This window comes from Centropristis striata, chromosome 12 (assembly GCF_030273125.1).
Source record: "Centropristis striata isolate RG_2023a ecotype Rhode Island chromosome 12, C.striata_1.0, whole genome shotgun sequence".
Taxonomy (NCBI): domain Eukaryota; kingdom Metazoa; phylum Chordata; class Actinopteri; order Perciformes; family Serranidae; genus Centropristis; species Centropristis striata.
The window spans coordinates 10,279,592-10,305,948 of record NC_081528.1 but is presented as its reverse complement, the minus strand read 5'-3'; the positions used below and the strand labels follow the sequence as shown (position 1 = coordinate 10,305,948).

Here is a 26,357-nt window from a genome sequence, read left to right as displayed (position 1 = left end):
ATTTATTTACTTCTTTCCTTCCTTCCTTACATACAAGAAGGCCTGCAGTCTGAAGTTACGTGTATATATGTCATTATATACCGTTTATTATTACACATGCATAAACATGGAAACTTGGGTTTTTTTATGAGTCATCAAGGTTTAGCAAATTGTTACTACTTTACATACTGGCTGCTAGTTTAAAACCATAGTTAAACATACAGATGTGTTGTATGTAAAATCTTAACTGGCAAAATGCACTGGATAAAAAGGACAACATTTACCTCTAAAATAAAGATAGACATAAAGAAGTACAGTATATTACATCATGTTAAATAATGACAAAAAATATTCAGAAAATAATCTAAAGGCCTAAATCTTTTTTTCACTGCCGGAGAAGTACACAGAACTTTTGCTTAATTAAAAGTCAAAAATAAATATATATTTAAAAAATAACTGCATTCACACTTAAATTAAAACAAAAAACATAAAGAGATGCAAAAGATTTACAAAAAGACACAAAATTACTTCAAAGAAAAGACTCAAAGCAATTGTAAGGAGTCTCAAAATGACTACACAAGAAGTGTCTTGCTCCTATGTTGGAATCAAATCAAAATTACTTTATTTTTCCCCATGGGGAAATTCAGTTAGTCTGCTAGCTCTCTTAGAATGAGACAGCCTGATGGTTGTAAGAGCGAAGGATCTTTTGAATCTCTCCGTCCTGCAACAGAGAGAGAGGAGCCGTCCACTGCTGGGTTTTTTTGGTCCATAAAGGTTTTTAGTAGCGGATGATCCTGGTATTTCAGGATGGCCTCGAACATCTTGACAGGTCATCTCTCCACCACCTCCTCCAGTGTGCCCAACCTGGCTCCAACCACAGAGCCAGCTCTTTTGACCAGTCTGTGGGTTGAACTCTCCAGAAGGACCGTTGATTCGTCAGTTTGAAAAAATATTGTGGACACGTCATGTCACAAAGCAGAGAAGACAGTTATCTTTCTGCTTCAGCACACCCAGTCCGTGACATGACCTGGAACAACTTTTGAGACACACCCTCCTGCCTTGTTATGACTTGCAGAGATGATAGTGGGGACACAGATTTTGCAATGTTCACATAAGATATAAAATGTAAAATATATTTTTGTGATTATAGAATCTTACTCTAAATAGGACACAGAAAGTTTAGGCAGATAAAATAAATGTATCTAGAGTAATCATAGTTTTAAAACAATATAGTACACGATCATTGTATCAAAAGCCTCACATGATTAATCTATAAATGCATAGAGAGATGGCCCACGCACAGTTAGTGAATTACGCAGGCACGGACCTAGTCAATTAGATACTGACCCCCATGCACAGAGACAGAATAACAGATTATTTCTAACGGTCTTCAGTGTCACTAACTGCTGCAGCACCTGATGCGGATCTTTACAGGGAGGCTGTGAAGGCATCACTTGCCTGCGTCACTGCTTAGTGAGAAATATAGAGAAACCATACAGCTAGCGTTTATCTCCAAAAAAATCGACTTTTCATAAACAGTTTGAAAAACACGGTGCTTTATCACACATCTTTAGTTTATATATTTTTGTATCATATTATATTTTCTAAATGAATAAATACAGTTCTTGTTAACCCGGATGTGTAAACTTTCTACTTCCGCCGACTTGGTGAGCCCATTCAGCGAAGATGGCGAGCGGAGGGGTCTCGGTGGCTTCGCTATGGACCGAAGTAAACCGCTGCGGGCAGAATGGAGACTTTACAAGAGCCCTGAAAGCTCTGACTAAAAGTAGGTGTTCACGTCTGTGATTATTACTCTTAAACGGCACCGGAGCTGCCGTTAGACTGTAAACAAACAGCCCATTGCTAAGCTATCGACAGCTGCATGACCAGCTGTTAGCATGTGGCTAAGCTAACGGCAGCTGGGCTGCTACATGATAGTACTCTAAAACACTACGTTAGCTTTGTGTACAAACCATTTATTCATAGCTGTATTCTTAAGTGTCGTAGCTACAGAGCCAGTGTGTTTATATACGTTTTATGTAAAGTATTAAAATAATATTTTGCTCCTGAAGTGCACCGTCCTCTCCTGATTAGTGACGTGTCCCTAGCCTTAAAGCTAACTTATGGTCGGAAGCTAACCAGCTTCCAGTCAGCTGTCTCCAACCCGTTAGAGACGTTCAGTGACTATTTATTCCTCTTTCAATAGTCCTGTTTTCAGTAAGTAGTATATTATCGTCACCCTGTTAAAATAATCGCCTAACTCTTTTTTCAAGTTTTGCAGGAAACACTAAAAACTTCACCAAAAGAGTAACATATTACATTTATTGATCATTTCACTCAAAAAGTATGTAACAAAGGATGGCTATTGGCATAGTAATAAGACTGTGTGTTAATTATGTAACTTAGGCTTAGGCAATATTTTGAACATGCTTTTGTGACTTAAGCAAGATGTAGAAACACTTTATTTTGAAGGTGTCTACATAAGTCACACAAGCCTGTCAGAAACATGACATGAACAGTATCATGAGCATTAATGTTACGTCAGTGTCATTTATCTTCATGACACATCCCATGTCATGTTTTTGACATGCTCATGTCAATCTTATGTAGACACCTTAGAGTAAAGTGTTACCAATATTAGTGTCAACGATAACTAAACAATCTCCCTATAACTCTTCTTTGCTGGGTTCTTATCTGATCCCCATGAACGTGGCAAATTGTCAGAAGAAGTGATGATCTTAAAGGGGTAAAATCTCATCATCTGATCAACTGTGGATGTAGGCGATTTTACCATAGGTGGCCGAGGTCATGAGGAGATGATTTAGGCAAAAAGAGAAAAAAAAAGTGACTTAGGCGATTATTTTAACAGTGTGACGATATGTGAGTGAAGTTGTGCCCTGTTTCTTAAATGTGTCGTGTTTGTGTCCTCTCCTGTCCAGTTCTGCATGAAAACAGGGACGATGTGACGGCCCTCCACTGTAAAATAGTTTGCCTTGTTCAGAATGGCAGCTTCAAAGAGGCGTTGAATGTCATGAACACCCACTCAAAGTTGCTCGGCAGGTAAACAAATGACTTACTGTGTGATTTATTCCTTTGTGTATAACTCTTGCATATTCTTCCTGATCAACCCGAACAAAAAATTAATGTTTTTTTAATTAAATATTAATCGTTTTTATCAAGCAAAAAAATGCTAAAGTGCTTTGCCATTTAAATGTCTGAGTTTTTGGACTGGTGGACAGCCAAATAACAAAGACATTTGACATTTACACCCCCATAGATGGTATTTATAATAGTCGTTTAATGTACTTTTCAATTTTCTCAATATTAAAATAAGGGTTGACTTGGTGACAGGAAGATAGCATCCATACACACATTTAAACAATCAAACAAAAATGCCATTAAAACAACATGATGTATTTGCAAACCCCAAGATTATTCCATACTTGAGGAGCAAAAGTACTGCAAGTTATTCTAGTCAAAAAAGGACATTTTAAAGGTATACTATGCAGATTTTTTCATCCCTGTCACTCATCACTAGGACCCTGTTCCAATTTTGCAGTAACATCTAGACCACAGTGATTCAAACACAAGTGGACAGCTCCAAATACAGGTGAAAACACTGTCAGACCTTGTCTGTATCTGCAGAGTCCCTGCCCTCTGACAGTATTTTCATTTTGCTGTTTGGACATTTCTGGTCCTCTCCCTTTGGGCATGAAGCTACAAAAATAGCAGAGTAATTGCAGAAAAATAATAAATATAGTAAGCAAATAAATAATATAGTAAGCAAAAGATAAGAGCTTATATTATAATCATAATAACCATGTCATTTGTTTGATGGTTTTATCAAAACAGTTAAACAATATTATAACTGAATGCAACTTTTGCTATTCTACTTTCATGCTTTACACCTATCACATATTTATATGACTAAAAAATTCTGTGCTTACATGTGTCCCCACTGAAATTATTTTTTTTATTTCTCTTGTTTCTCAGTGATGTTGTGTTTGAGAAGGCATACTGCGAGTACCGGCTTAACAGAGTCGAAAGCGCCCTGAAGACCATTGAAAGTGCTCCTGAACAAACGGACAAGCTGAAGGAGCTCTATGGTCAAGTGGTAAGGCTGTTCAGACATGAATTTAAGATATGTTGCTGCTGTGTGCTATGAATTTGTAGACTATATACTTTTAAGGTGAAATAAAACAATATTCCTACCCACCACCTCGTTTATGGGGCTGTTGAATAATGACTATTTTTGTATCTGTCTACTTTCAGCAATATTTTAATCACTGAAGCTTGTCATTTTTTATTAAAATACTTCTGGGGACTCCCTTTTTTTATCGTCCAGTTGTACAGACTAGAGCGGTACGATGACTGCAAGTCCGTCTACACAGACCTGATCAGGAACTCTCAGGATGAGTACGAGGAGGAGAGGAAGACCAACCTTGCTGCTGTGGTGGCTTCTATGAGTCAGTGGGAAGAAGTTCCGTTGGTAAGCAACATTTAGAAGTCTTGCCTGTCGACGCCATTGTAGTTTGTTGATATGCTTTTCTTCTCTGTTGTTGTTGAACAAGAAAAGGTTTAATGTTTGGTCTTGATGAAGAGCAACTTAAAATGATCACAAAAGTTTTAAAAGTGATGCTTGTATTCATACTAGTTAAAAGAAATCTGAAGAAAAGCTCATAGTCCACTTCAAAGTATGTGGCAAATTACTCTGCAGTTATTGTATTTGTTTTTCAAGATGTTTTTTTTGTTTTTGTTTATTTGCAGGAAGATTTAGGTCTTCCCGAGTCCACATATGAGCTGTGCTACAATGCTGCCTGCGCCCTGATTGGCCATGGACAACTCACAGAGGCCCTCAATAAACTACGACAAGCAGAGGGTCAGTCCAGCTCTGTTCTGCCTTCTCTGTCAACATGCTGTTTCATCCATTCTTTGATTTGACATTAACTGATTGTTTTTCTTTCACAGAGCTTTGCAGAGTCTCTTTGGCAGATGATTCTGTGAGTGTTACTTTGTTTTTGTAAAACAATTATGTGTCTGTCATCAGGTTTCATCCTGGAATGCACCTATGCTTTTGTGAATTGGTCTTACAAAATCACTGAATGGAAAGTGATGAAAGATTATACTTTTACTTTTTACTTTTTTTAATCAGGGGAATAAAGTATTTTAGTTAAATCTTTCTCAACAGTAGCCACAACGTTAAATTCTTAGAAATGGTGTGGACAAAGATCGAGTTTTTGAAACTGAAGTTTTATTTGAGATGTTTTCCCCCTAGATAGCAGAATGGTTTTATTCAATCATATGAAAGGTACTATATGATTTAAGTAGAGTGTGTTACCAAGGTAGACGATGGACGACAAGAAAATATTGACATAAGAAACTAGAAACTGATAAAATATGATTTATTATGATGTGAATTTTTAGTAAATGTACAGCAATGTACCTGCTTGTAGTTCCCCCCCCCCCCCCATGTACCCCAGTTGTTGCATTTCTACTTTTCCCAGGATAATCAGTCATTGCTGCTTTGTCTGTTTCAGGATGTGACTGAGGAGGACATTGAGTCAGAGCTGGCCGTCATCCATTCTCAGATGGCGTACATCATGCAGTTACAAGGTCGGACAGACGAGGCTCTGCAGCTTTACAACCAGGTCATCAAGCTCAAGTGAGTTCAAGAGAGTTCATCACATTTTATTTGCTCCCAAAAGCAGAGGAAGATTTGGGCTGGTCTAGTACTTGTGCAAATGTCAAATGGATATTCCATAATCTTTTCTTAATTTGCAGGCCATCGGATGTGGGGCTGCTTGCTGTGACTGCCAACAATATCATTACAATAAACAAGGTGGGTGTATTACAATTTTTCCAACTAAAATATTTAATTATCAAAAGCAAAATTCCAACTGGATGAAATGTGTTTTGATGAAAGCTCTGCCTGTTTTCGTAGGACCAAAACGTGTTCGACTCAAAGAAAAAGGTGAAACTGACGAACGCTGAAGGTGTTGAATACAAGCTGGCGAAGAAGCAGCTGCAGGCCATCGACTTCAACAAAGCCCTCCTGGCCATGTACACTAACCAGGTAGCTAAAGTCTGTCATGATTTAGATAAAGAGGTTAACCATAAAGGCTGGCTTTCCAGAATTCTTACTGATAATGTTTGCTGCCAACAGGCTGACCAGTGCAGGAAACTGTCATCCAGTCTTCAGTCTCAGAATCCGGGTCACCCGCGGCCGGTCCTCATCCAGGTTGCTCAACTGTGCAGAGAGAAGCAGCACAGCAGAGCCATCGAGCTGCTCCAGGTAGAAATGACAACACTTTTTGCTGGATGTCTTCAGTCTCGCTCACATCCTAAAATTAAACTAAATCCTCCTACTTTTCTTTCTGGTTATTTAGAAGTAAAGCACCAACTTTGCTGAGGTTACATTCCCACTAATGCATTCATCTAGTATTGACAGACACTTTTGACCACTCGGCAAATGGATTTACAGTTAAACACACACATTCACAGAATGTCACTGTTTTGCCCAATGTGTGTTGCTCTAAAAAAGAATATTAATATTTGAAGCTGGGCTAGGCAGTTTTCACCAGACAAGCTTGGCTATGTGCAAGATCTTCATACATTTTTTATTTTTTATTTTCTTAGACCATGCTAACTGACTATTCTTTTTTGTTTTCCAGCAATTCTCAGACCAGCATCCTGAGAGTGCATCTGGCATTAAACTCACAATGGCACAACTCTATTTAATACAAGGTACTGGCATGTTTTACACAGATTATAGTTTGAGGTGTTAGGACAGACGCTACTATCTTACTTTTGTTGTCTTACGACAGGATAACAGTTGAAACAATTTTAGCTTCTTGTAATAAACACATAAATATATTTTGTCAAATGAGAGCATATTTTATTGTTTAAAATGTTTGTTCAGTTTTTAATCTTTGGGGTGCTTAAATATTCATAAACAAGACTAAAGCACACCTAATGAAAGAATGACATTTTCAAACTGTTTTAAATGCTTCAAGAGGGTTTTCCAGCAATAAGCCTTAGTTTCTTGTGATTATGTGTTTGACCGGTTGACATTATGGTATTTTTAATGGTCACTTTTGCTGCTTTTTGTTGTAATAACTCTGTTTGCATCTTTTTTCGGTCCTCAGGTCACGTAACAAAAGCTTGTGATGTTCTAAGGTCCATTGAAGAGTTCAAGCACAAATCAGGGATGGTAAGTGGCTGGTTATAGTCCCCTGCTAACTGTTCAGTCAACTCTCATATAATTTGTCTAAACTGTGCCCTTACCACCTCAGATTTCAGCTTTGGTAACGATGTACTCCCATGAAGAAGACATCGACAGCGCTATTGAGGTTTTCAAACAAGCTATTGAGCACTACCAGTCTGAACAGGTTTGTGTGCAATGTTTTACAAATATCTGTCACTCGGTTGTGGGTTTATTTAACACAATACTGATTCTTCTGTGACTCTCGTGAGTCTTCCTCAAAATGTATCAACAGAAAATTCATAGAACAAAACACTTTCACTACAACCTTCTGTATTTGATTGACAAGTAATCTGCAGAACGAAGATTAATGTTGCCACTCACCAATTTTAGTCGAGGCTTTCGGCTGACAAGGCAAAGTTGACACATGGACTACTTTCTGCTATCTGAATGCTCCCTCCGTGTAATGGGCCTGCTCTTTCTCCTCTACAGCCAGGATCTGCTGCACACTTGGCGCTTGTACGAGAAGCTGCCAATTTCAAACTGAAGTACGGACGGAAAAAAGAAGCTATTAGTGATCTGGAGCAGCTGTGGAAGTGAGTTATAGCCCTGCAAAACACTTTCAGATTCAACATGTGTGGAGTGTTCGAGAGGGGAAGAAAAACGCTTGATGTGCTCCTAAAAGGTTATCTAACATCTGTTGTTTCCGCTTGTTGTTTAATCAATCATGTCAATCAAGTTCTTAAGCAGATTGATAAACATCATTACAAGGTGCTTATAGAGCGGAAAGTTACACATTATAAAATGAAAAAACAAACTCATTGTGAAGGCAAAGCATTTATTCTTTTATGTATTTATGCAGCACATCTGTGAGTGTTTATATTCATGTGTGTTAGTCTATGTTCCTTTGGGTTGATTATTATTTTTAATGCAACAGTTGTTGAAATTCCTTCTTTTTACAACAATCCAACTTTTTTTTCTTCTTGAAACAGACAAAACACCAACGACATCCACACACTGGCACAACTCATCTCGGCGTATTCTCTGGTGGACACGGATAAAGCCAAATCGTATCCTTTTTTACCTACTGAAATGATCTTTTTTTTGTACAATTTGTTTGTTGTGCTACTAAATTTGTAGTTCCAGGCATTACTGAAGCAGAAACTCCAAACATTTAGTGATTTTTAGGATTTAAAATGTGAATATTTCCTATAATATGATAAATGTCTTTGTTGTTTTGGATTGATGGGCTTTGGTACAATATAATTGTCATTTTCCACCATTTGACATTTTTTAGAAATGTAATTGCTTATTTGGGATGCTATTTTTATGCTGCCTTCAAATGATAAAAAAAAATGTTCTGGTGGTTGAGTCAAGCTGACCCTGCAATGGCAAAAAGACATTAGATGAATTTTGTAATGGTGCGAAATGAAGATGTATATTCAAAATACCAATGGGAAATAGTTAAGTCCTTAGCATTCCTCTCCAGCCTCAGCAAGCACCTGCCATCTGCAGACACAATGGCCTTCAATGTGGACGTGGATGAGCTGGAGAACTCCCACGGAGCAACTTATGTCAGGAAAAAGGCTGCTAAGGTCACCGGAGAAAACCTTCCCAAAGAACAAAGGTTAGCTCTCATTACGATCTTCCACATAGACTTCCATCATGTTCACAACATTATCTATGTTTACATTCATATTTTGGTTTGTTGAAAATGTATTGAGCAGAGTGGGAAGGATGAAATTAGATGGCTACATGCTCACCTCAGTTATGCTAATAATATATCTGTATTATTTTACAGCCAAGGCGAGATCAAAAAGAAGAGGAAGAAGAAGAGAGGTATGCTATTGATACATATACTGTATGTGATCTATATATTTTCTAAATATATTATATATTTAAGATGGGTGTAATTGAATCTAAACGTTATTGACCTCTATGGGCCACCTGGAGGTATTACAACATATTATGAAGCTCATTTCTCATACAAGATTAATTCAAATTATATTAATCCAGATAGTTATCGATGACCGATCCATTACATTTTTGTGATTCCTCATGTTTTCTTCCTCTTGTTTCATTTTAGGCAAACTGCCCAAAAACTATGACCCCAAAGCAAACCCTGACCTTGAGAGGTGGCTGCCCATGAGGGAGCGCTCCTACTACAGAGGCAAGAAGAAGGGAAAGAAGAAGGAGCAGATAGGAAAAGGCACGCAGGGAGCGACCGCAGGAGCAACGGCCGAGCTGTGAGTAAACTCCCGAATCGCTTGCATATGCACATCACCAGCAAGATGAGTTGTCTGGGTGCAATTTCCTGTAATTGAAACCCAGTAATCAACTGCTCTAATGGAGGAAAAACACCAGAGGTTGTCCTTTTTGTTTCTCTGCCAATAAATCCTAAGTGAAGATGTCCAGCTGCTGTGCAGAAGAAACAGCTTGTGTGTTATTTATGCCAAAATAAAATCATTCTCAGTCTCAGCCAAAGTAGAAATCCATATGTTAAGACTGTCAGATATGCTTCTATTCTGCTCATTTTATTATTATAATGTAACCTATCTCAGCCCTCAAACCAACCCTTAATCATAATTTTAACAAGGAAATACTAAATATAGACCAATTATATGGCCTTTTCCCCCCAAAAAATGGATGTTGTTTGAGGTGCATCATATTGTTTTTAATATATAGATATATTGGCTTAAAAAATAGGGAATGGACAACTAATTTAAACCAATTTTTATAATTGTTACCTTTAAAGTAATTATCAAGCAAAATTACCTTGTTTTGTTTTCAGCTTCTTAAATTTAATTATATTTATAATTAGCTTTTTTTAATTTTTATTTTTAGACAAAATAAGTAACTAGTAGAAGTCATCTTGGGCATTATTCTTCTGTTTTTATTATAAGACACAGCAATTCAGAACAAATATGATACAAGTGGTAGAAATATATAATATATTTTCCAAAATTCTAAGAATTTGCCTGTAGGAGTGTTAAAAAAAAAATAAATAAATAAAAATAAAAACAACAGGGGTATATAGATACACACATGTAAACATATTTAGTAAGAGGTTTTTTGGGGAAAAGTTTTATGACAAAGATATTTCCTTGTGGGCAATCAGTGACACAATCTTTGTCTCGTCCTCTGTTCCAGAGATGCCAGCAAGACAGCCACCAGCCCCCCTACCTCCCCCAGACCCGGCTCTGCATCCGGCTCAACTACAGCCCCCGCCAGCAACGTGGTCCCCCCACGACAGCAGAAACCTGCAGCCTCGGGGGCCACACGCAAGAAGGCACCACAGAAAAAGAAGAAGGGAGGCAAAGGAGGCTGGTAGTCAGAGAGGGAAGCGACACACGAGGCAGCGGGGCCACGGGACTCTTTGATGTCTCACCAAGAAATCATAAGCTTTTCTCTTTTTTATGCTTCACGTTAAATTTTACTTTTATTCTGGCCATTCGTTTAAAAATGTGAAACCAAAAGCTCCCCTCTGCTCTTCTGTTATTAATTTGTGGTGGTAAAAGTACAGAAGAGAGGGTATTTAAAGGACAGTTCCACTGAAATGTACTTTCTGTTGCTCTGCAAAACGGATGTCCTAAAATGTTTCTGTTTTTACTTGTGACCTTCTGAGGTCAAAGTAAAATTACTTTGAACTTTAAAACTACAAATATAGCCTCATTATGTCTTTTTTTTTTTAAATGACTCACATTTGCAGACACACTGCGTTCACAAATATCTGTAAATGTCTTTAATAAAATGTGACAATAGATTGTTTGGTAGATCCAACTAACCACTATATAATGGTGTTTCAGTTAAATCATTAAAATAATGTCCGTCCACACATCAAGACCTTATATGTTCTTTTAATGGTCCTCTCTGTATTGCATTTTTCTAAATATTGTTACTTAAAAAAAACACAGATCAATTTTGATTGTCGGAATCGTAGAAAACAAACTGCTTTTGCAAAGTAACTTAAGGTTGTATTTTGGGAGAATTGTCCTTTAATATTTCTTGGGTCTGAGTATTAGAATATCATACTCTGGCTCTTTGCTTTTTCTTAAATTGTCCCTTTCACTTTCAATCAGCTGCAGAGATGCAATGTTAAAGAATATTTATTTTTAAATCCCTGTGTTGGTCTAAATTCAAGCAAAAAGAATTTAAATTCTTGAATTTAATTCTCTCTGATGCATGGTTAAGGACCAAACAGGTGTCCCCTTTTGTTAAGTCTTAATAAAACCCTTAACAATGAAACAAGACCCCTGTGTTATCTTCATCATTGTATTTTTGGCTTTTTATTTTAGGGTTAGCCGCTTTTTAGGGCCCGAGCAGGCAACGACCTGCAAGGCCCCTATTGTATTTTGATTTTTTTTTTTTTTTTGTTCTTCCCAAATGATCGCATTTTTCACTGCTTGAACATACCCCAAAACTCATGAAAAGTTAAATACAAGTGACACCTGGCGAAATATTTTATAATCTATTGTCATCCTGAATTTCCACCACTTTCCTACTGAAACTCTGTGTGCAATGGATGGGAATTGTCATTTAAAATTGAACCAGTAATGCGCTGTAATTGTTTTGTGTACAAGGTCTCCACGTTGAGCTGTGGCTCACCAGTCAGTCTGCTAGACCACTTTACTATTTGGTTGACTGAGTTTTTATTTTTCAATGAGAGGTTGCCATCGGGGTGTGTGCGTTACAGGGGCCAGTCTATACCACCCCTATGGATTTTTTGCCTTAAGTAATAGTGTGGCCACAGTACCAAATATGAAATTAGACTGCCACCACAGTGCCACCTAGGGGCCGATCAATAAAACCTTAAAGGGTTATCCTCAGGAGGGCATTGACAATAATTGTACCAAGTTTTGTATAATAATGCACAAACTATCCCTTTAATCCTCATACAGTGTCTGAAGGAGGACTCTTAACTGATATGTATAAGTTAGAAGAGGCAGGTAGCAATGGTGGAAAGTAACTATGTACATTTACTCAAGTACTGGACTTAAAGTACAATTTTGAGGTACTTTTATGTACATTTTATGTAACTTTATACTTCTACTCCACTACATTTCGAGGCAAATATTGTACATTTTACTCCTCTACATTTAGCTGACAGCTTTAATCAGCTCTGGGATCATGATCTGGGGCCTGTTCCAGAAAGCAGGTTTTCTGAAATATATAATCTATAATATTATACTTCTGATTAAATCTTATTCTTTTCTCTACTTTGCAGCTGCAACCGTGTTGCTTTTTTTTCTTCTAAAAACGTGTTCTTACTCACCGTACGTTCGTGTAAGGATTTAAAGTTCAACAATGTGTTTTACCTGTTGTCATGGTGAATCATAATATCGTGGCACCATTAATGATGCCTTTTTATAGTAGTGGTTCACGCACGAAACTCAAAGTGCACCTCCTCCAAATAGATTGAACTAACTCAGATCAGCTTTTCCAGAACCGGAAGACTCAGAATTTCAGAATCAGACTCAGAGTTTGTTGAACCTTCTACCTGGAACTCTTGATTATTCAAGATGATACACAGATCTTGTTGTGAGCAGATTTCTGCAGGAACTAAATAAGAAAGAACATATTGTCACACTGTTAAAATAATCGCGCAAAAAAATGTCATTTTTTTGCCTAAATCATCTCCTCATGATACCGGCCACCTATGGTAAAATCTCCTACATCCTCGGTTGATCAGATCATGTGATTTTACCCCTTTAAGATAATGGCCTATGTCAAGTGTGTGACTTAAGTGTATTTATTATGCCTAAGTCAAAATAAAATGTGACTTAGGCAATTTTTTGAACATGCCTTTGTGACTTAAGCTAGATATGGTAACACTTTATTTTGAAGGTGTCTACATAAGAGTGACATGAGTGTGTCATAAACATGACATGGGATGTGTCATGAACATTAATGACACTTTGAATTAACATTAATGCTCATGATACTTGTCATGTCATGTTTCTGACAGGCTTGTGTGACTCTTATGTAGACACCTTCAAAATAAAGTGTTACCATATCTTGCTTAAGTCACAAAGGCATGTTCAAAAAATTGCCTAAGTCATTTATTTCTCTTAAGTTACATAATTTACACACAGTGTTATTACTATGCCAATAGCCATCCTTTGTTACGTCCTTTTTGAGTGAAATGATCAATAAATGTCATATGTTACACTTTTGGTGAAGTATTTTGTGTTTCCTGCAAAACTTGGAAAAATGAGTTAGGCGATTATTTTAACAGGGTGACGATATTCAAGATGATACACAGATCTTGTTGTGAGCAGTTTTGTGCAGTAACTAAACAAGAAAAAAACATATTTCCCGGCCAAAACAATCTAGATTGATAAATAGTACTACAGGTAAGAGATTGATTTTGGAGTCAACTGTCTCTTTAATATTGCCGCGCACCACCTGACCTCACTATGATTGGCTCCTTCCACTTGTAGGCGTGGCTTTCAGGTAATTTGCCAATTATGAGACTCACCTGCCTCGAATCTGCTCAGACCTCCTTCAGACAAGCCTTCAGCGTTAATCTGTGGTTTTCCTTTTGTGGACAAGATGCCTCGTGCGAAGCCTGTTTACGTTGATATTTACGATGAACCACTGACAGAAGATGTGGAGGAAATACTGGCTCGTTTCCAGCTAACTGACTCTGTCCGGTATGAGGTGTTTTCATCCATTTGGAGGGAGATGTGCTTCTCAGATGTCTTCATAGGTATCATCGGTATGAGTGAAATGAAGAGATTCTGCAGGATTACGCTGGGCACAGCTGTGAAGTACTTCCTACCTCCATACAGCTACCAGATCCGGGTAGGAGGCTTGTATCTGATGTTTGCTTTGTACCACACGCAGCCTGCCATCCCACCTGTGAAGATCAGATTCGCTCTAAAGGACTGGCCTCAAATTCAGAAGTTTGTCAAGGACTCTGAGGATTCTGGGCACCTAGATGTTGTTTACATATATCAAAAGCTTGTTGCAACCGGAGCCATACACTACACCGCCATGCCTCATTTTCTCTCCTATCAAAAGCAGAGGAAACCAAAGAAGAAGACTGTGTGTGCAGAGTTTATCGGGAGGACCACGGCGGTCTTGGATTTGTACTCTGCAGACGTCCTGGAGGAGCTGACAAACATCCAGAGCCACTATGAGAATCTAAAGGAGGCCACGGTGGAGGTCAGCCGCCAAGTCAACATGACCCATCAAGATTTCACTCCTCGCCTTAAAGACTGCATGTCAGAGTTCTTAATGTGGCAGCAGAAGACTTTCTCAGATGATAAAGACCAGAAATCTGGTGATGATGAGGATGAGGAGAATAAGGCAGCTGAGGCTGAGTCCTGCAGCAGCAGGGCCAGACTGCTGTCCTCCATCAAGCAGAAGAGCTACGGGAACTTCCAGGAGCAGTCCAAGTCCAGGAGGCATCGACAGCCCGAGGCAGTGGACTCCTCCAGCTCGGGGGCAGAGCATGTCCGAGAGTCTGCGTCTGTGCGGCGAAGGAGGCCTCCCTCACTTCGGGCTCGGACCTGGAAGAGTCTCGGGGTGACACGGGAGGAGTGCCAGCTCCAGCCCTGGCTCCTGAGTGCTCCTGAGCATGACAGGGTGCCGGTGAAGAGGATCCTGCAGACACCACCTTACAAACCATGATGGGAAGAGAGGGAGGAGGACGTTCAGCTCCATAAAGATGTTCTGCACTTTGTTTCTGTTTTAAATGTAAAAAAAAAAGTTCACAAACATTTGGATATATGTTGCTATTTTTTTTACTCACTGTGCATCTGTTATTAAACTGGAAACCTTTAAGTTGTTAATAAATGTATTAATGTTTTACCTTGTTTTCATTTGAATTGCCTGTCAGAGTAGGGAAAGTTTTGGTTTCACAATCTGGACTGTGTTGTCTTTTGTCAGGTGAATCAACTGGTTATTTCACACCTGTTCAGAGATCTGGCTTCTGCACAGAAAACGCCAACCAAAACCACTGATTTTGTTCATTTTGCTGATTTTCTAACCAGAGCCCACAAAGCAAGTTCAACATACCCAGGATGTCTTGTTGTTGTCTTGCTTCACTAAGACTAACAAATGTTGTCACGGATAAGTGGTATCACAAAGGTGGTTATCAACTTTCTTATTTAGCCCAGGCTTTCCTCTTCAGGCTCTGTGCGCGTTCACATGAAAGGGGCGTTGGGAGCGTCATTTGACTCAACTACCAGAAAGAAATGATCTTGTTTCGTCCACTTCTATGAAGAATATGAATCATTATTACAGCTTAAAGCAATACTGTTGCTCTACACATGACATATTTTGCAGATATATGTGAATCTGTGAATTAATGTTAATTTAACACTCCATACACTCTCTGTGACTACTGTTGATTTCTAACCTGAAAGCTGCACACACGGCACACTTACAGTCACACTGAAAACTGTTATTGTTAAACAGTTATTACAACTACAGTTTATTGACAGCTTTACAAATTAGTATTTCTTGCACACAACACAAATGAACCTTATTAAATGTTTAACTATAAATTAAGCTCCCTAAAATTTTAATGAAGTACAGTTGGAACAATGAGTCGGTTAGCTGATTGACTAAATATGAATTTTATTATATAAGTAATTTGTCATGCAAAACATTTCATTGTTCCAGCATCACAGATGTGATAATTTGCTGCTTTTGTTTTTCATTTTAAAAAATCAATAATTTTGAGGTTTGTTAATTTTTAAAAACCAAACGATTAGTTGATTTATAGAGTAAATAATCAGATTAGTTGCAGCCAAATACAAAATAGTTTCAAGAAAATTAGCTCCACATCTACCAACTACAACAGTAAAATCCTACCCTTACATTAATGCATTAATGATAATAATGTAATGATATAATAGTATAACAGTCTTGAGACATTGTTATGCATTGAATAGCTACTTTACTTTAAATACTTACATTTAAAGTAAATGTTCTAAATTATGCTCGCTTGTTTTACTACATTCAATGCAGGAATTTTGACTTCTAATAAAAAATGTATTTATTTATTTTCACTTGCTCCGTCACTGATTATGATTAATTTATCCATCCGTGCTTTAAAAAATGAACAACATATTTGTTACTATGATGGAAGTACTGTATGAAAACAGCGCCCCCATGTGGTTATATTACAGCACTGCATCAACAAAAAGCGGGAGTTCCTCCCGGAAACATCGTTTCGCGGAGTTCCTCCTCAGCTTCCTGTCTGTTAATCCACTTGTTGAGTAGAAGAGGAGGTCGAGGAGGAGGACACAAAGTTAAAGCTCCGCCAAAAGTCCAACAATGGTGGAAACGGTCGGATAAAAAAAGAAGCGGGTGTTAGTAAAAACAGAACCGGGCGGTTGAGCATCATGTCCGGCTTGAGGAGAGCCGGTATCCTCGGAGCCTCCGTCGCTCTGGCGGGGGGAGTCGCCTATCTTATCTGGTCCTACAGGTCCTCCTCCGGGGAGAAGGAGACCCGAACACGGGCCGGAGAAGACAGTGGAAGTGGCCGAGTGGAAGCAGAGGGAAATGCGGAGGAGAGGAGAGAAGAAGCCGTGGTTGCAGTGAAGGCTGTGACCGCCGCTGCTGCTCCGGTTGTAGCTGCTGAAGCTCCGAAAACATCGGAGGTAAAAAAATAATCAACAACAACAACAAAATGTTAACGGACACACCTTCCTGACAACCGCTGGTGGAGAGTAATATCTGTACTTCGAAAAGCAGCTTTAAAATAAATACGACATCTAGTTGTTTTCATACGGACAAAATAAAGCAGCGAAAAACGGGGCATACCGTCACCTTGTTAAAATAATCGCCTTACTATTTTTTTTTTTTTTTTCAAGTTTTGCAGGAAACACAAAAAACTTCACCAAAAGTGTAACATATGACATTCATTAATCATTTCACTCAAAAAGGATGTAACAAAGGATGACTATTGGCATAGTAATAACAATATGTGTAAATTATTCAACTTAAGAGAAATAAATGACTTTGACAATTTTTTGAACATGCCTTTGTGACTTAAGCAAGATATGGTAACATTTTATTTTGAAGGCGTTTACATAGGAGTCACACAAGCCTGTCAGAAACATGACATGACAAGTATCACGAGCGTTAATGTTACTTCAAAGTGTCATTAATGTTCATGACACATCCCATGTCATGTTTATGACACGCTCATGTCACTCTTATGTAGACACCTTCAAAATAAAGTGTTACCATATCTAGCTTAAGTCACAAAGGCATGTTCAAAAAAATCACATTTTATTTTGACTTAGGCATAATAAATCCGCTTAAGTCTTACACTTGACATAGGCCATTATCTTAAAGGGGTAAAATCACATGATCTGATCAACTGAGGATGGAGGAGATTTTACCATAGGTGGTCATGAGGAGATGATTTAGGCAAACATACATTATTTGAAGTTAATATTTAAGATCATTGCCAGTTCATTGGATTTGTTTTTATTTCTTATAAACAACCAGTGTCACATAAATCAAGCAGTTAATTAATCATTAAGTATGCATGTTTACAGATGAATACCAGCAATACAATGCCACTTATAACCAGTTTCATGAATCTGTAATTCTCGTGATGGTTTTCTGTTCAAAATTATGTCTTCAAATCTGTTAAAAACCCAAAGGAAAACAGAAAACCAGCAAATCATCAAATTATATACTTTATCTTTATTTACACAATCCACATGGTAGATGCAAAAACAAACACAAGTACTCAAGGTGTCCAAATTGCACTAAGCATGCATATTCAAGTTTAATTATTGCAGTTAAATGTCTGTTTGACTTTGTTCAAGCTCCACAGAGTATGAAACTGTCATGCACTGAAGTGTCCATTCAATGCAGATTTTTAAAACATATTTACTGATCAAAAATTACTTATTTTTAAAGGTTTTTGTGCAACTGATTTATGTGCAAAATTAAATATTTTATTGGAAAATTAAGGATTATTTTTTCTAAATCCTAAAAAATGGTTTGGTAGAAGAAGAAAAAAACCTGTCTGACAGAGTTATGGGTCCAGAAACTCATGCATCCATAACTTTTAAAGGTGTGAATCAGCAGAGGCCCCATGATACAATTTTATCCCGATACTTGAGTCACGACACAATATTATTGCGATTTTTGGTATTTTGAGATATGGTGAGTATTGCGATACAATATATTGTGATTATTAGTTACTGTTTAACTGCATTTTTTGTCCACAAAATAATTGAAAATTCTCAGTCGATTCATCTCACTTCAGTCTTTTTATTTCTCCACAATGAGAGTCAGCACTGAATTTCTTTGAATGAAACATAAAAAAGCCTAACTTTGCCTATAGATTCCTTAGATCTTCCAGTTTTATATGATACCAGCATCTCCAGTATATTCCTAAAATATCGATACTTGGCGGCCATGAATCAATATTGTACTGCCACGCAAAATATCGCGATACTATACTGTATCGATTTTCCCCCCACCTCTAATAACTTTCCTATAGTTTTCAGTCATAATCTGATGTGTACTGGTCTGTGTGTGCTGCAGTCCAAGCCTGTAGAGTCAGCGGGGACACAGGTGCTGGTTCTGGGTCTGGATGGATCCGGTAAGACCAGCCTGCTGCACTGTTTGGCCACCGGGAGCCTGGAACAGGACATGGAGCCCACGCAGGGCTTCAACGCCGTCTCCATCAACAGGGAAGACCTGCACATCGAGTTCCTAGAAAGTGAGTCTGAATTCATATCTGAACCAACAGAAATGGTTGATAATGTGACTAGGGTTGTCACGATACTAAAATTTTCAACTCGATACCGATACTCAGGAAAATATTTGATACCACAAGGATAAAAACAAAGACACCAAAATTTAACAGAAATATTTTTATTAACAAGAAAAATGCAACATGTAAAAATTAACAGAATCACAGGTTAAATATTTATAATAAAAACAGTTGTGCAAAAAGAAACTGCAACTATGATAACAAGCTTCAGATACTCGATACTTTTGAAAATGAGTATCGTATCCGGATACAACATTTTAGTATCGATACTTTTTTGAGTATCGATGCTTTTGACAACCCTAAATGTGACCGATTACTTCTGCTTTAAGTCAGTCATGAGTCTGATATCTGTCTGTCTGTCTGTCTGTCTGTCTCTCTGTGTCTGTTTGTCAGTTGGAGGTAAAGAGGAGCTTCGGCAGTACTGGCAGAAGTACATGTCCAGGGCCCTGCTGCTGGTGTTCGTGGTCGACTCCTCCAGCCCACAGCTTTTCCCCGTCGCTAAGAAGCATTTACATGAGCTGCTGGCCTCCGACCCCCGGCTGCCTTTAATGGTTCTGGCCAACAAACAGGTGAGCATGACATGAAAACACTCCAGATTGTCTTCAACAAAAGCCTGCAGGGCCTTTTGTTCTCCAAGAACCGTGAACAGTTTATAATTAGAGACTTTGTGTTCAAATGGGCAGCAACTAACCATACATTTTTATTATTTCGCTTAATAAATAATGAAATAATGCAAAGACTATTTACTTGGAAAAAATGTCCAAAAATTATGAAAATCGTCCAATGTGATGTCCTCAAATGTCTTGTTTTGTCCACTCAGTTGGAGAAACCCTCTGGAAAGTCTTAGTATGTGTTTTTTTAATACAAGGTGTTTTATAATTCTGAAGCATCTGTCCTGCTTCAAAATGTTAGATTATTGTATTTTTTGCATGAGCTTTATGTGTTTTAATACATTGACCTCATAAGGGTACTTGTATCAAAATAAATTGAATTTAATGTGACAACATACTGTGTAAATCATAAAATCTAATTTGATAAAAAAAAATCTATCTTCCATGAGTTGTTACAGCTACAGATTTTGAACTTGAATACAACACTAGTAATCATCCCTTTAAATCCACAAAATAAAAAATGCTGGTAAAGGCTTTACTTAAATAAACCAAAATGCTGCATTCAGAGGCACATTCGTGTGAGTCTGTCATGTCTAGTTTCTGAAAGTCAAACTCCAAAGAAAGTATCTTCTGATGTTTCTCACTAGATAGAGCTATAGCTGAAACTACCGCCAAGCCATGCTCGATCTCACATGTTCCGACTTGAGGGTGCATTCATGTGAATTTTCCCAGTTGGGAACTAATTTTCCTGATATTCCAATATTTCATGTATGAAATGTATATGTATCAGGGTCCGTACGGGTGCTTGAAATCCTTGAAAATGCTTGAATATTTTCAAGGTTTAAAAGGTGCTTGGATTTTAGATAAAGTGCTTAAATGCTTGAAATTCTTACTGCATTTCTCTTGCAATCTGACTATATCCATCTATAGACTATAGATAATCACATGTTCAATTTAAAAAATAATGAGTAGCCTATCTGAAATGAAGACCGTTCCTCCTAAAGGTGTAATACCATCGCTGTTGGTATGGTTAAGTGAAATCTCCCCCTTTTAGTATGTAAGTACTCATCTAAAAAATGCAACTTACAACAGGTGTAAGATACTGGAAAAGCTTGAAAATGGACCTTAAAGTCCTTGAAAGATGCTTGAATTTGACCACTGCTAAAGTGTACGAACCCTGGTGTATGTACGTATAAAGTGAAAAAATATTTCTGTATCTTTTCAGATCCATTCTAAAATTTTATGTGCTCTTTCTTGCCCAAAGCTACACCCTTCCACAAATTTTTATAAAAACAGGCCAGTAGCTTTTCCGTATTCTGATGATGATTCTATATATAATCTCCGTCAAGATGTCTCCTCATGTTTTGACCTGTTTCCAGGATGTCCCAGGAGCCTGCAGCATTACTGACCTCCACGACGCTCTGTCCCTTTCCGAGGTCGGGGACCGCAGGTTGTTCCTCATCGGTACACACATGAAGAGGGGCGAGGCCGAACTCAGCTCCGGCGTCCAGGACGCTCGTGACCTGATCATCCAGATGGTTTGTGACGACAGATAAAACACTTCATACTGTGTTTTTGATTTAAAAAAATGTAACAGGTTCTTTGCACCTTTCAAACTTTTCTCTGCACCGGTCCGGCTAAAATATTTATTTATGAGAAAAATTGAAATGTATTTGTTTTGGTTTGGTGTAGTCAAGATTGTAAAACTTATAAAAGATTCTGGATGTTAAAGTGTAAAAAATAGTTTTTGTTTCATTTCATTGTTACCAAAAGACCAGATCTTAATGATTATGAAAATTGTTCTTATTTTGTTATCTTAATGTAAAATTGGTGCCTGCAGCACAATCCTAACAACTCAAATATTATCTTCACCAAAGATTTATTTTATTTTCAATCCAAGCAGGTGTTGAGTTTCATCTATAAATAAATGTTTCATTTTACAAGACTGTTACTGATACAGAAAATGATGAAACACAAGCGTCTTGTGAGGCTGCCTTAAGGGTTTAATGCAGATTGTCAGATGGTTCAGAATCACAGTGGATTTATTTCAGGCTGTAGATTCACTCAGAGCCATCTGTGAAGCTGCTGGCTGCAGCTTTATCACCAGCGATGAGATAACAGTCTGTTAGCTGTACCGTTAGCTGTAACTGACATGTATTTTTTTTTATAATTTGGGCTGAATCCTAATTATCTCTGTATGTCATGAACCACAGAATATAAAATACCTCAACAAGGAGTACTTCACCTGTAAAATGATCATTTGTACATCACTTATTCACTGCTTGAATTAAACATTGTTTTTCTGGCTCACCTCAACAAGGAATGAATAATCCAAAAATATATAATATTCTGGATGAATTGATCTACTAAAACTACATCAAAACATCTGTTTACAAACTCTCTTAAAACTTGTGCAGAATTATCCAAGCCTCGTTTATCCAGTTTATTGCTCACTACTTCTCAAACATGACATTTTGTTTAAACTTTACAATTTAAAACCCTTGCACAGCTGCTACTTGTTGGTATATTAAACTATTATTTAAATAATCAGGTTTCAGTGAAAATGCATGTGTTTTGAAAGTAGTGAGTACGACTGGATAAATGAGACTTAGATATTTTTATAGAGTTCATTTTTTGATTCTCCGTTCACCGTGGAGACATCCACGAAAAACATAGTTTTCTTAACAAATTCATGGTAACAGAGTGAGTGATTCATATACAAATGATCATTTATTTTACTAGGCAATATTTTTCATGACAATGAAGCCATTATATAAACTTAAAAGCACAAAGTGAGGCTTTCATCCCTTCTGATAAAGATCTGCTACATTCACTTACTATTTCAAAGAAAATGATAAAACTCAAGGTTGCTGTATTCAGGTCAGTGATGGTACATCATATAATTACATGCTATTTAAGTTTCATTTTCAAACAGTGACCTCTTTCTGCCATTTGGTGCCGCCAACATGCACACATAACTATTACAGCTTTAAGAAAAAGAAGACATTAAGCTTTCTGATGTGCCGTTAATATTCAGACTTCAGCAGGACACCACAACTATTTAACGTCTGAGTAAAACAGCTGTTGATTAAAGCAGATAGAGTGGATTTTAAGATCTCTTTGTGTTCAATCAACAGCCATTTTATCATCATTTTATTATTGAATGATGAGAGACTTTGCCACAAAACCTTAACACTACCAGTAACTTTCTTACTGCAGTAAGTGCTGCTGTTGGTTTACGGCTTTAAAAGCATTATTACTTTTATGACACAAGTGCATACTAAGTATCTTAAAAAGGGAATTTACTTTATCTTAAAAATAACTCAAACTGTTTTTTTTGGCTCAGCTTTGTGTGTGTTTGAGTGTCTTTTGCTGTTCAGAGAGACGCATACAACTGCTTTTTCCTTGATGTTTTGTATTAATATGGTTTTATGTGGTCAATATGTTTAATTCAGTGTCTGTTGACATTCGTATTAATGGCAAATTACATTGTTGATGTGTGCAAACTGCAAAGCCTTCATGTGTACCATGTTTGAAGAATGTAAAGGTTTGAAAGAGCACATTTTTATAAACAAATTCATTCAAATATCCAAAGCATTTTTCTTCTACCAAAACATGTCCAACATACAGTATTACTGTATTACTGTAAACAGTTTGTCCTATACACAGTTTTATTTCACACTTAAATAAATTGTTTCTTCTGAAATGTGACTTAGTGTGACTTTTATTGAAAAAATAATCTTTTTTCCCATCAGGACTCCATGCAGCGCCACATTAATCGAAGTAAAACTAATAATAACAGCTTATCTCTGCACTCAGACTGTGTCCGAACATAGCTCCTGACATTTACTCCTTTTATATCTGGAATCCGATCCAAACGCACAGCAGCTCTCCAGAAATACTCCAGCAGCAGCAGCTGACCTCCAAGTATCGCTTTCTTTTTAACAACCCGCCTCGGAAGTCTTGAGACAGTTAAGATGGATGGGTTCAATCGTGCAGACTCCAGTTTCAAGGAGTCCTCAGGTGTGAAGCTGGTTGCCAAGGTCTCCTGGCTCCATAGCAACAGCAGGAGATTAGTGTGACACCATCAACAGGCAGCAGGCCGACACACTCAGCCTGCTGCCGCTGCAAGCTGAGAGGGTGTCTAGGAAACAAGGTGAATGAACTAATTGTTATGTGCAACACAGTATTCAAATATTTGTAGTATCATAGTTTAAGTCAATTTTTTGTACTTTTGATTTTTTGCAGGAATGCAGTCCAGATTTGGTCCATCAAACAGGTGAAGTAACATTTTTATACATTTCTTACCTTTTCAGATGCAACGACCTGCATCCCATCAAAAGTTCACTCATGTTATTGACTTCCTTAGAAGATAATGGATACTTTTTAGTCATTTGATATTAACAAGATTCTGAAAAAGTTGGGATGCTGTGAAAACAATAACATAATTACAATAATAACCAAATGCAACGATGGCCATTTGCAAATTCAACTCGGAAACTTTATTATTCTAAATTTATACACTCATTCTGAATACTACTTTGTCTTAACAAAGCATCACAACCTTTTCTGGAATTTGGGTTGTTGGAGTGTGTGTATATGTTTCACTGTAGTATATTGTATAACACTAATCACATAGTTAGCCAAAAGTAATAAATAAACAGTTGAAATAGCAAGAATATAGTATCAGTAATCCGTTATTGGGAACCAGCCCATGGTCTAAAGTATTGCAGTGTGTGTGTCTCTGTGTGTGTTCGTGTTTATCTATATATATATATATATATATATATATATATATATATATATATATATATATATATATATATATATATTATTATATATTATTAATATTATTATATATATATATATATATATATATATATATATATATATATATATATATATATATATATATATTAATAGTAGTACTAAGGGTACTTTTTCTGCTTTTATTGTCTTTTTGTCTTTGTGCTATTGTAATGTGAGTTTCCCAATCATTTTTTGTTTTATTTTCATCTTTATAATATTGATCTAGTTAGTTAGAAGTGACAAATTAACTGTCCAAAAAAAACAAACAGTTTCTCCATCATGAGATTTTGCTGCTTTTCTCTGTTTTATCTTTTTTTTTAAAGTCTATTTAAACTCCATTATAATATATTGTACCACTGATCACTGATATATGGTCTATGAAAGTAACTTATTCATTTAGGCATCCATAAACCAAATATTAGAAAATATTTCTAAAAATTATAAACAACACTTTATTATATTGTGTTTGTAAAAAAAGGTAGAATGTCTACATAGGAGAAGTTTATAACTGTTAAAAACAATGTACATCAGTATCCTAATGTGTGTGGATATCTACTTTGTGTTGTGTTATAAACAGTTTGTTTATATAAATCTGGGGTGTTAAAGTGAAGTGTTAGCTATATTTTTATTTGTTCGTATGTCCAGAAAGCTTCTTGAGTGTCACAGTGGAATAAGAAAAAGTTTAAGCCAAAAATGTGATTTTTTTTCTCTTTCAATCAGTTCTGCAAAATGAAAAACTTTTATGAAAATGTACAGTTCACAGATAAACTCTGACAGTTTTGTGTTTGAGTCTGATTTGTGGTCACATTGAGGTTCAGAGTCTGAAGCCAACTTTTTAACTGGAGAGTAAGAGAGCAGTGTTTGGATGTCACCGCTCGGCCGGAGAGAAGAAAACCCTCAACAGAGACGGGAAACCCACTGAGTGATTGCATGTTCCCCCCCTGGGCCCAGGACTCTCTCAATTACACTCGTATTTAAAGCTGATTTGTGTTTTTTGGGGAACGTTATGTTTTCTTGGCAGGATCTTGGAGCTGGCGCAGCACAAAACCTCAAAAACTGTTTGGGCCACGACTCCGTGGTGAGCAGCTGAGTCATGCTACATTTTTCCTCTTGATTAAAATCGGATTTCTGTCTTGCAAATGTTAAAACAAACACAGCTCTTACAATACCACGAGAGGTATCACAGTGACCTCTGTTCATTCCCACTTTGATAGTTCTCGCTCTGTAAATGCTGCAGGATGCTCCAGCTGTTGCGTCATATAAAATTGCATGTTTATTCATTGATCTAGTGTGAAATTGACTCCAAGAATTCAGGAGCCTCTGTGGTCTCAGCGTTTCCTTCCTTGACTACAGTTTCTTTAAACTACATAATTAAAGACGGATGTCTGGAACACTTTAAATGTGCATTTAAAAGGGTGAAACAATGGGGAAATGAACGTTGGTCACATTTGATTGAAAGTATCATTCTCTCATTTGGTAATCGCTCGCTTGGAAAATATTTATTCTGATGCTGCACCAACACTGTCATCATCTCTGCTTCTTATTGGAAACTTTTCATCTTTTTCATTGATCAGTGGGAGGCTGAGCTGGGGCAACCAGGAGCCAATATGGCCCCTCTCCGCTTCAGCGCTCGGAGCCGTTCCAAGTACAAGAATCCAATACCTGGCCAGGCACAAAAGAGACTTCTCAGCAAGGGAGGACCACCGGAGGTAACTGTACTGTCTGCACCCTGAACATTATTGATGACTCCTATCAAAAAGGCATGAGAGGGAGGGTTGTTTGTGTTCATGCTCTGGAGCACTGTACGAGCCTTTTATGCCCTGCTGCATCGACATATTTGAGAAAATGTTTGCAGAGCTGAAAGGGGTAATAACTCTGAAGTCCCTCTGATGCTCTTTGGCACAGATTTGATTCAGGAAATGCGAGCTGCAAAGTGATGTTCAGGACGGATGCCAGTTGCATCCCGAAACAGAGGTGACCACCCCAGAGAGCTGTCAGGATC

At 37.4% G+C, this 26,357-nt stretch overlaps 3 protein-coding genes across 3 annotated transcripts; all 3 read left to right on the top strand.

The window, feature by feature from the left end:
• The first annotated feature begins 1,528 nt into the window (after positions 1–1,528).
• srp72 (signal recognition particle 72) lies at positions 1,529–11,015 on the top strand. The gene is made up of 19 exons (XM_059346765.1): positions 1,529–1,765; positions 2,919–3,039; positions 3,973–4,093; positions 4,325–4,468; positions 4,747–4,858; positions 4,948–4,979; positions 5,517–5,641; positions 5,761–5,818; positions 5,921–6,052; positions 6,143–6,271; positions 6,651–6,723; positions 7,125–7,189; positions 7,272–7,367; positions 7,673–7,776; positions 8,173–8,250; positions 8,670–8,807; positions 8,982–9,019; positions 9,267–9,426; positions 10,331–11,015. Exons 1-19 carry the CDS (start codon positions 1,666–1,668, stop codon positions 10,509–10,511), a joined length of 2,007 nt encoding a protein of 668 aa, XP_059202748.1. The 5' UTR covers positions 1,529–1,665; the 3' UTR covers positions 10,512–11,015.
• A 2,660-nt stretch (positions 11,016–13,675) lies between these two features.
• LOC131982016 (snRNA-activating protein complex subunit 1-like) lies at positions 13,676–15,173 on the top strand. Its single transcript, XM_059346570.1, has one exon. It carries the CDS (start codon positions 13,733–13,735, stop codon positions 14,813–14,815), a length of 1,083 nt encoding a protein of 360 aa, XP_059202553.1. The 5' UTR covers positions 13,676–13,732; the 3' UTR covers positions 14,816–15,173.
• A 1,214-nt stretch (positions 15,174–16,387) lies between these two features.
• On the top strand, positions 16,388–23,252 carry arl9 (ADP-ribosylation factor-like 9). Its single transcript, XM_059346961.1, has 4 exons — positions 16,388–16,794; positions 18,704–18,881; positions 19,329–19,504; positions 20,926–23,252. The coding sequence occupies exons 1-4, from the start codon at positions 16,537–16,539 to the stop codon at positions 21,100–21,102; spliced, it is 789 nt and encodes a 262-aa protein (XP_059202944.1). The 5' UTR covers positions 16,388–16,536; the 3' UTR covers positions 21,103–23,252.
• Positions 23,253–26,357: the final 3,105 nt, after the last annotated feature.